Below are 11,349 nucleotides of genomic sequence, written 5' to 3'. Positions count from 1 at the left end.
GGTTTGCACTGTACTTGCTGATAGCTATTGGCTGCTGAAAACATACAACTATACTGCATATGTCGATTTGGCATAATAATGTGCTGTCATGAATGGCGCAGCAAACACATCATATGATTGATTTCTTCAAAGATGATTGTTGCGCAACAAGTGTGAATGAAAACTGAATAGTTTTATATCTTCAAACATTGTACAAGGGACATGGATATTAATCTAAATTAATCTATAAAATTGGGTAAACCTATAACGACTGTGAGCGAATAAAGCACCAGAGATCTTATACAAAACATGGTTGAGAGTCCCTGACTACAAGTCTAGAATGATACATATATATACCTTTCATTGTTTATACTAGCCCTCAACCATATTGAAATAGGTCATCTAATAAAATAATTTTAAAAGCTTCATTTCATTCCATTATAAATTCTTTTAAATGCGATATGGAGTGCATTCTATGACGTATGAATCTGGTGAAGAGATGTGTTGTCACAATGTATTACATCAAAAAATATCATCATTTAAGAAAACATTGAGAAGAATTATTTCCAAGATCCAGTATTGGAGTATTTAGGCAAAGTTTCATGATCAGATATCCCCATCCCTTAAATGGGCAGAAAAATGTGAAAACATTTTACATTTCACCACAATATGCGAGCCAGTTCTTCTCAGCATTTGATCAGTCTGTAAAAATTTAGATTATCTACTAAACAATTAAGTATACTTTCCACTACAGAATTTAGCTCGCAGATGAGGAAAAATTCTTCATTATCTCATTATTTACAGTCTTATTTCTCTTTCCCTCTCTGAAAATAATGATGATTTCTCGAAAGATATCATAACACCCTTCAAATAACAAGTAAAATTTTCTTATGTTTTGTTTGTTTGTTGCTTTAGGTCTCTTCCAACACAATTGAGGTTATATGAGAGACCGCTGAAACAAAAAAACAAACAATCTAACAAAAATAGTACAAATGTCAATCAAAATCATAACCTAAAGATATCATAAGCTAAATTATAAATAACCAAGAACAAACAGGCAGAGGATTTACAGGAAAAAAAATATCCCCTGTCAAAAATACAATCACAAACCAAAGAAGCAGGATAGGCTAGTAAAGAGAAGAAGAAACGACATCACTATCGGATCGTACACCCATGCGAACATCATAGGTATATGATTCAAGGGTGATGCTCCCATCCAACCACCCGCAAAATTTTCTTAAAATTTTCTTAAAGAATTGCAACTTGATAATAATCAATAACCTCAATTTTTATTATCTGATAGTTTGTTTTGTTTTTAAGGGTTTTACGGCGCTTGCAACACATTTAGGTCATATCAGCGCCAGTAAAAAGGAAGAAAATGGATAGTAAAAAGTTCTAGAATTACAATTAAAGCACCCAAGAAAAGGTAAGACAATGGGGAACTGGGAACAAATAGGGATCAGATGTAGATTCCAAGAGCATACCACCAATGTACTTAGTTTGAGATCACCTATAAGTCTAATCCGGACACAAGCACAAAATCCAACAGAGAGGAATACACTCAAATGCTTACATTATACACTAAAAATAACAAATATAATAATACATAACAGAGAGATGATTTACAAGGAAAAAAATATCATCTCCCAAAACAATAACTATGCATTTGACTGTTTCCCTCCCACCTAAGACTCCAACCAGGGCCAGGACAAAATCAAGTAACCTCATTTCAAGACAAAGACAGAAAGCATATTGTAAAACAGATATAAGGGGATAGAAGACACAGTATGGACCTCCCTGCCCGCTATGGGAGGTCAGGATCCCCACCCAGTATTATCTGATAGTGTTGACCAGTTTACACCATTTCAACATAAACTTCCATTTAAATGGGTTTTTTTTATTTATTTACTGTACTCCTTAACAAACTATTGGTGAATATTGTCATGCATTCATACTGGTATGGGTTGGGAAGATCTGATGGGTGTCAATTGGCTTATCTAATGACACAGGAGATTGAAGGAGTTGTCACGTGTCAATTCTACGTCCATACAGTCCATATCTAATGCTTGTAATATGCATTGCAAAACGAAACCGTTGGAGTATTTTTGTTAATAAAATCATTGCAATGAGAGCATGGTAACAATAATGCAAAAGTGCTAAAACATGTTATCGTGATTGCTACACCTTTAAAATTTGGAGCACAAATAGATAAGAATGTATTGTAAAAATATAACTATAATAATGTCTTAGAAACATCACAAAATAAGAGATTTCTTGTTGGGTAACAGTAAAGACTTAAATAGAAAAAATTGAACAAAAAATTTGTTCGAAAGATAAAAGTTTCATCACAACATGACAAGATAGTAACTTACAATAAAACATTTTCTTAGAAACATCAAGTCTCATAATAAAATTAAAGCAAACTCAATAAAGCAACACAATTTTTTTTTTTAAAAAAAAAGGACTTTGATCAACAGATTGAAATACACTCTATCCAGAAAAAAAAACATCCAACGTTTTATAATAATATCAAAAACAAGTAATAAAAAGTGAAATTTCCGTACATTACTCCAGGTTCACAGTGTATCTCTAATAACTGAGACTGTAATAATAATACTGGACATGTGTATTGGTATTGGCCTGAGCTTGGCCGTACATAGAAATGATATCCAATGTCAAATAAACAAAAAAAATTGTTCACAATTTGCCTCCTCAGACAAGCTGTCAATATTTTCATTAATCCCCATCTCAGCTCCTCAATAAATATGGCGTCAATATGTATAACTCATGGCATGCTCCAAATGGGCAGAGAATATAATAGCGATGACGATGACAAACTAGATGACACCATGGACCAGGTATGAATTATAATAACATTATTATAGATCATCAAAATAACAATTAATATTATATTAATAATAAAAACAATTTTACCCAACCAAAAATAGTGACACCAGAAATTATTTCTTACTTCAAATGGGAGATACCCATGGAGGGTAGAAATGACATTTGATAAGACTCATATTTCTATTCCACATCAACCCACTGACTTAGTTAAACTGAATATTACTTTAAATGTACATAAAAAATTAAGGTGATCTCCAAACGGTGGTGTGGTCTGAGATGAATTTCTACATGTTTCAATATTGTTCAATACTTTGATAACAGCAGATAAATTACTCCGTAAATTGGAACCTATTTCAATTCTATATAAAGTTATTTCATAAATAATCTTTCAGTAATGAACATTTTTTTTGGCAGTGTTCTGCCTTCATTGCAATATAAAATAGATAACAATTCAATTCAATTTCAATTTCAAATATTTATCAAGTGTAGGCTTGGCTTCAAATGGCACCGACTTTATCCAAATAATTTTTTTTTTTAATGGCAAAATGTGGAGAAAAAATATCAAAACTTTGTCTTTAACTTATCGTGATAAATATCATATGCAACAAATCAAATAAAATAATGTAAATAAAATGGCAAAAGGTGTAAAATCTAATATCACAATATTTTTGATTTTTGAGATTCTGCAAGGAAGGAAGGTCCAGTTTCTTTACAGAGCTGTACCATATCTGAGATGGTTTTATAGAATGCAGTCTAAACGTACGACTCTTCCAATTGATATGGGCTGCTTATACTTTGTGCGTGTGTGTTTGTGTGTGTGTGTGTGTGTGTGTGTGTGTGTGTGTGTGTGTATATGTGTATGTTTGAGTAAGCATGTCTGTGTGTGTTTGTGTTTGAGTGTGTGTTCATTCAACTGTTAAGCATGACCAGATAAGTAAAAGAGTACCAAAATAATATCAAAATATAACAACATGTAAAAAAAAAAAATCAAACTCAAACAACATCAAAATATTCCGTACAACTGTATGACATCAAGGCACAACCAAAAATTCATTTTCATCAAAAATTGTAAATAAAATATCCATTGTAAACACAGTATGGGCAAAAATCTTAAAATAATTAAACTAATAACAAAGGTCAAATAAATGAAACTTAATCAGTTGTATAAATTCCTCTTGAGATTGTAGGACACTTAAATAGGCTTCAACAGTCATGACATCACTTCCCTCGTAATGACGCATAGTAATTTAGTAACTGGCTCCAAACTATCGGAACAATGGCGGATGCCCTTATGAAATATTTCTCCGACGAGCATAAAAGTGTATCCAGAGGAGAAAAACATTATAATTATGATCATGTTTTGACTTTTATACATTCTGATCACATGACATATGAAAAGTTCTAGCCTGCATTAAGAATAAAAAGTACCGATTTTCTTTGTTTAGAACCACGCTGGTCACCGTTTCTGGACGACGTGACATCAGACTATTGAATCCAATAGCCAAAGTCAAAGCCAACAGCTCAAACTGGAAGTATTTTGATATTCTACACCTGGCTGTTAACCCTTTAAAGGCTAGATTGAATTTTTTCAAAATATAATTTATCCTAATATTTATCTAATAATAATAACTGCGAACCTGACGATTTTCACCAAGAGAGTAGTAACATGGATGGAGCTCAAATCGCAAAGCAGTTACTGCTCTCTTGATGAAAACAATATGAAACAGTGTCAGCCTCCTGTAAAGGGTTTATAACAGCCTGTATTTTCGTAAAATGAAATAATCTTTACATCATATTATATATTACATATCCATCAAAGCACTGAATGGGTCATCGTCGATTGTCGACTGACTTATCATTATATAATTATCACAAAACCAATGAATATCCACTTCATGTAGAACAAGTTTCACTAAGCTCAGTACCCTGCAACTAATCTTCATTTATTCCCCAAACAGGTCACATGGAACAAAACTTGTACTTGATACTATTACAAGTTACCTTTTGGTATAAGTTCTCTTTATATTCATCTCTGTCCACAGTTAGTCACTCCTTTACACCTCTCAATATTCATCATTGCTAATAATCAGATACTCATTTATTTGTAAATACCTTGTGCGTGGCATATAGAAAAACAGAATCCACCTATAGTTGCAGTATGACAATACATCATATTTGAGATTGTATCATACCTGCCTATTTCAAAATTGCAAAATCAGTAATCAACACAATACTAAACTAGACTATAAGAAAATGTAACATATAAACTTTTATACGTAAAATAAACTTTGTTGTTGATGGCCACCATTACAAGTTAGTGATCGACTTGGCTAACTGAACTGTAGCGTTGATAACTTTAAGGAAATTTTAAGAGAATTTTTTCTCTCCTTAAAATTGCAATAACTTAAGAAAAAAAAATCTCAAACACATGACAAAATTGCTTTGAAATCAAAATCCGTGATATTTCTTCCATTTCCATAAGTCTGTTATTGTCATCAAATTTCCGTAACAATTAAAGTAGGCAAGTATGTGTATCGATTAATAGAAAAATTTGAGAACAAATTTTAAATGGTCCCTACATTCTCCAGACCTCAAATCTGCTAGATTTCCTTATTTGGGGCTTTCTAAAAAGACAAATGTTATGCTACAGGGCATCAGACCATTGGAGAACTAAAGGATGGTGTTAATCAGAAAGTTGCGTTGATCAATTGTGAAATGTATTAAAAGAGTGATTGAGAACTTCAAACACTAAGTTCAATGATGCATTTCAGTTAACTAAGAGCAAAATAAGATACAAAACTTGTTTTGAAGGGCCTTGATACTGCAAAATAAGCTTTAAGTTTTTAAATTTTCACAAAAATGGATGCAATATCCTTGATGTTATTACAAAATGATAGGTTCTATCTCTATAGTGTCATTCATACTTTGGGGTAATGTGAAAAAAGCTCATTATCTGACATCATTGCTTACTTTTGATATGAATGCTGTCGGATTAGTATTTCTAGAATGAATTATAACAACAGAAAGCACCCATTTTCTTCAAGGTGAGCAAAAGAAAGATAAAAAGTAAAGAGTAGGGTTCAAACCAAAGTCACAAGGTTACAGGGTCTTATCCACTCGACTATCTTCCTCTTTGTTGAAAAACAGAGAAATACTATATGTGACCCATCGTCCGGGAAACCTTGTCAATTCCATGAGGGAATGTCAAGCAGAAGGAGAAGACTGATTGTCTCAAAAAGGCATTACAACGAAATGAACTAGGGGCTACAAAAGACCCATAGTTCCTCATTTTTATCATTTTAATTCTAAGTTCACTTTTGAGGGTCTTACCCTTTCCGACATAATACTGTTTAGAAACGGCTGGTTACATATAATGTGATGGCATGAAATTAATATTTTAGAAATCAACAAATTCCAATAATTTCACTTAGAGGTCATCACACAAGACCAGAAAAAGTCGCGGATACTAAATTAAGGAAGGGCATATGCATCACAGCAGCTTGCTCAACTTGAATATAAAATCATCTTTACAAAAATAACAAAAAAAAGTGTGTTCCTCATAAAAACTTCTCCCTCTCATCAAATAATATGACAAGTGATGAACATAGAAGATTTACTTTTGGCCTTTGAAAAGTAAAAAAAAAACTTTCATATTCAAAATCTTGCCATTAATATTATTGTAATTTTTTTCTTTTATTTGATTTCATCTAACAAAAGCTATATATCATATCTAATTTAATCTTCATTGAGCTGATTAACTTTTCCATCTTTTAATTTTTTTCTTTCTTTACCACGAGCTTTAAATTTGGGTACATCCATCTTGACTGTCAGCATGTAAATATGAATCATTCACTTCAAGTCGTGATCTGATGCACTGTGTACTAATCCATAGAAAATACTGGTTTCATCGGACAGCAGCTGTGCCGGAGTGTCAAACTCTCTGACCTCTCCAGCTTCCAGCACCAACACTTTGTCGTATTTGATGATGGTGGAGATTCGATGCTGTGTAGAAAAAAAAAAGACAGGGTACATTGTTAATCAATAAAGGTAAAAATGAACATGGTTTATATAGCATATTTCCATAATTTTACAATTCTCAATGTAATTTACAATACTTCATTAATCCCTAAAGATCTGAAAAAATATGTATGAAACAGTGCCAGACAAAGCAATAAAGAAAAAAAAAAAAAAAAAAAAAAAACATATCCCATAAAATCAGCTTGCTCCGACTGGCAGTCTGATTTTTCGGGTTGGTAATTTTTTCTTGTATTTTTCTTTCTTGCTTTGTCTGGCACTGTTTTATACACACTTTTTCAGATCTGTACCTTACACCCGTGCCTACTTTCTAATTTGTCACTTTGATTCATTCACTCCTGCAACAGGCCATATGTAACAAATTCCATTTTATACAATTAGGTACCTTTGTGCATTTGCACTCTGACAATTTTAATCACTGGCCTTCTTGTGGCCAATACAAAGAGATTTTTTGAGCCTCTGTATGAGACATTTGGAGAAAGAAATCACTGATTTACATACGGAACATCCAAAACTGAAATTAGTTTAAAACATACAAGTTTAAAGTTGACTCAAGGTCAAGAAAGCCAGACAACATGATATCTATAAAATCATAAATTCAGCAGCAATAAGTTAACATGATATTGATAAAATTATAAATTCAGCGGCAATAAGTTAACAATTCTGACTTTATTATATGACTCAATAATTTTTATTTAAATTCAAACTTTGAGAGGATTTACATAAAGATGAAAAAGTTATCCTTCTTTTTTCTCCACCTCCTTTGCTTCAGATATTTGTGGCATCTCATAATTGCATATATATGACCAATATCCTTGAAGGTACTGAAGTTATTCCGACAGACACATTCCTTCTTTGTAGGAGTATGTTATCAAAAATGGACTCTTTTCCTCTTCCAAATAAATCTGTGTATACTCCAACCCTAAACATTTGCGAGTTGTGTGTTTAAATGGTATCTCCAATTTTAGTTTTTACACAGAGCAGTGTAATTAGCATTATGACATAAAAGCACAAGGTAGTAGAACATGAGATAAACACTTAGGTTCAATATAATAGAAATTTGATTTTTAGAGAGTTGAGGGAAATGAATCAAAGAGGTACCCACAGCGATAGTAATGACAGTTCTGTCGTGTAAAAGTGGACTGTGTATAATGTCTTGTATCTTGACATCGGTCACAGGGTCTATGGAAGCCGTCGCTTCATCCATCACCACAATCTTGGAATCTCTAAGAAAAGCCCGGGCCAGACATAAAAGCTTGAGGAAAGGAGAAGAAAATAAACTGTTAATGCCAGTTACAAAACAATATATTGTTTTTATTCCAATGGATTGTTTTGTTTACTTATTTTACAAAAAAAGATATAAGATGGTGATATTAACACTGTACCCCTTATTTAAACAATTACACAATGAGCACTTTGCCACTCATAACTTTTACAATGATCATAAACAAAATACATAAATATAAAACATATCAGATACATGAGGTTGAAAATGTGAAAAGATTATATTATTGACCAAGTTAACATCATGTATTGCTAGGAGTTCAGTCTAACTAGAAATAAAATAACCCAAATAGAGAGAGAGAGAAAGAGAAAGAGAGAGAGAGAGAGAGAGAGAGAGAGAGAGAGAGAGAGAGAGAGAGAGAGAGAGAGAGAAGAGAAGAGAGAGAGAGAGAGAGAGAGAGAGAGAGAGAGAGAGAGAGAGAGAGAGAGAGAGAGAGAGAGAGAGAGAGAGAGAGAGAGAGAGAGAGAGAGGGGGTGGAGGAAGACAGAAAGACAGAGACAAGAGGAGAGAGAGAAAGTTCTGTTTTACCCTCCTTAGAAAGTAGAGAGGGCTATTTGCTATTTTGTGAAAAATTCCCAAAGCTTAAACTGTCGGGAGATAAAAGACACATCAAACTATGTCATGATGTCATTTGTGGCGATCCTAAGATGTGATCAGTTATCATTGAGCTCTCATTCTTAACAAATGTTCGTGTTACACACGTTATTATGTCTTTGCAATATTTGAGATTGCTTCACCAGCAATATCTGGTGAGTATCTCTTTTTGTTGAAACACATATATGCAATAAAGACTTACCTGCCTTTGCCCCATACTTAAATTATCTCCCTTCTCTACAACCATTGCATCTGGAAATAGAAGACAGTAAAAACACTAATAAGTAACATTATAATATCATGATGACGATGATGATGATGATGATGATGTTGATGATGATGATGATGATGATGAGAAAAATAATAAAACAATGGTGGTGGTAATGATAATTGTAACAGCACCAGTAATTTAAACAAAGTGAACAAAAGTTAACAAAGCGTTCAAAGGTTGAAGAAATGAGTGAGTGTGTATGGGTGTGTGTATGTCCAACACAGAGATATATAGATAGATAGATAGATAGATAGATAGATAGATAGAGAGAGAGAGAGAGAGAAAGAGAGAGAGAGAGAGAGAGAGAGAGAGAGAGAGAAGAGAGAGAGAGAAGAGAAGAGAGAGAGAGAAGAGAGAGAGAGAGAGAGAGAGAGAGAGAGAGAGAGAGAGAGAGAGAGAGAGAGAGAGAGAGAGAGAGAGAGAGAGAGAGAGAGAGAGAGAGAGAGAGAGAGAGAGAGAGAAAGTGAGACTATAAAAAGATCTCACCAAGTTGTCCTGGCAACTCTGAGACGGTGTCTTTGATTTGTACTTGTTCTAGGGCTGTCCAGATCTTTTCATCCGAATGCTTTCCATTGGGGTCCAAATTAAACCTGGAATGAAAATGATTCAAACCTCTCAAAAACTATCCTTTCACATTTTCTCACCATTTTCTCAAAATTGTCCAGATTACCCCTGGTCCTGTCGCCTGAGATTTCAAGGTTCCAATGTATGAATTTTAAGGAATTTCTTTAAAATGATATTAATAAGAGTAAGGAGTCAACTTCAAATAATGTATGATACACTGCAACAAGATCATTCCATTGTAAACAGGCCCCTTTCTTATCCAGAAACTAAAATAACATCTGAAACAGATTTGAGCTGAAAAAAAATCTATTGACTGGGCAAAAAAACCCAGAAAGCCAGGACGAAAAAGCTTTACCTGATCGACTCGTTAAATAAAATGGGTTCCTGTGGAATAATGGCCAACCTGGACCGTAGTTTGGCCAGGTCCACAACAGAGATGTCTACATCATCGATCAGGATGGTCCCGTCCATCATATCCAACAGACGGAAAAGAGCCAATGTGGTTGATGTCTTCCCACTTCCTGTACGGCCACAAACTCCAATCTGGTGGAAATACAAATAGAAATATGTGACCCAACACCTCAAAACGGTATTATGTCAAGATGGAGCAGATGCTAAAAAAGTCAAATTATAGTTAAACAGGTCAAAAATATAAAACGTTGGTATTTAGTAGAGTAAAATATGATATTCCTTCTCCTCTATAAAGCAAATAAACTCAACTTAAGTCTGATATTTCTGGCTACAAATTCTATTTTCAGCATCTTAATCATCCCGACTTAATACCGTCTTGAGACGAGGGGTCAAATATCCACATGATATCAGATTTTCAATATTTACAGCAGATATTTAAAAATATATAAATTAAATTTTTATTTCACTTGGTAGTAACCTTGCAACTCAGAAGCTTTCTACGGAAGTAACTGCTCTCTTTTAAAACAAAAAAAAAAAAAGAAGAAGCAAAAACAAACAATAGACAAAAAACACCAACCCATAAAAGATCTATCAAACAATCCAAGAAAAAAAAAAAAAAGAAACTGCCTGCAATCAATGTCCCAACTTGCATTTAAAACAATAAGAAGGCAAAAATTGTGACCCATAGCCTGAAGGCTGTATTATGTCGGGATGTCTTAGACATTAAAAATTGTTTTTATCGCCCAAAATATGAAACTTGGCCTACTTTATTTTAAATATTTTATTGAAGTCAACCGACATAGCTTATTAAAGTGACAAAAACCAAATTTATACATTTCGGGCCAGTTTTACCGCAATTATTATTATTATCATTATTATAATTATTATTCTTCTTATTCTTATTCTTATAATCATTATTATTACTATCATTATCATTATTATTATTGTTGTTGTGGTGTCGTCGTTGATGACGATATAATTTGTTCAGAGAAAAACATATGGTTATTGGCCAGGAAAGGCCTATAATAAACTGTTGAACCTTGAACCTATAAATCCACTTTCTGGATTCCAGTGCACCTGACAAAACCAGTTTCAGATGATAGGTCACAAATAGAAACGTATGATTTCACATCCAATAAAATGTTGTCAGGATAAGTTTAAAAAAGTAGTCCTTCAGAGCCATTTGGCCCATGGAGCTGGAGTCTACCACAGTTTCTATAGCATGAAAGGGATAATAATAATTGCTTGCTATCCTTTGGATAGGATGCTAGTCTATTGCAAATTAATTTCTGTCAGATGTTGTAGACCTAACTACCTAATCACTGCTGGGTGGACAGGGGGGGGGGGGGGGATCATAAAAAAA

At 33.5% G+C, this 11,349-nt stretch overlaps 1 protein-coding gene across 2 annotated transcripts in view; it reads right to left on the bottom strand.

Annotated features, from left to right (window-relative positions):
- Positions 1-3,351: 3,351 nt before the first annotated feature.
- Positions 3,352-11,349, bottom strand: part of LOC144967935 (ATP-binding cassette sub-family C member 9-like) — a 46,484-nt gene continuing 38,486 nt past the window's right edge. For both annotated transcript variants that reach the window (XM_078905727.1, XM_078905726.1), the window contains exons 33-37: positions 9,931-10,118; positions 9,498-9,601; positions 8,943-8,992; positions 7,967-8,116; positions 3,352-6,828 (exon numbers count right to left, since the gene is read on the bottom strand). In XM_078905727.1, the coding sequence (XP_078761853.1) occupies positions 6,676-6,828; positions 7,967-8,116; positions 8,943-8,992; positions 9,498-9,601; positions 9,931-10,118 (645 nt within the window). In that variant the 3' untranslated portion in view covers positions 3,352-6,675. The remainder of the gene's footprint in view (positions 6,829-7,966; positions 8,117-8,942; positions 8,993-9,497; positions 9,602-9,930; positions 10,119-11,349) is intronic.

The sequence above is a fragment of the Berghia stephanieae genome, chromosome 3, assembly GCF_034508935.2.
Source record: "Berghia stephanieae isolate SIO BIC M18660-M18661 chromosome 3, UCSD_Bste_1.3, whole genome shotgun sequence".
Lineage (NCBI taxonomy): Eukaryota > Metazoa > Mollusca > Gastropoda > Nudibranchia > Aeolidiidae > Berghia > Berghia stephanieae.
Note: the sequence above shows the minus strand (reverse complement) of the source record. Positions and strands in the feature narration are given on the sequence as shown.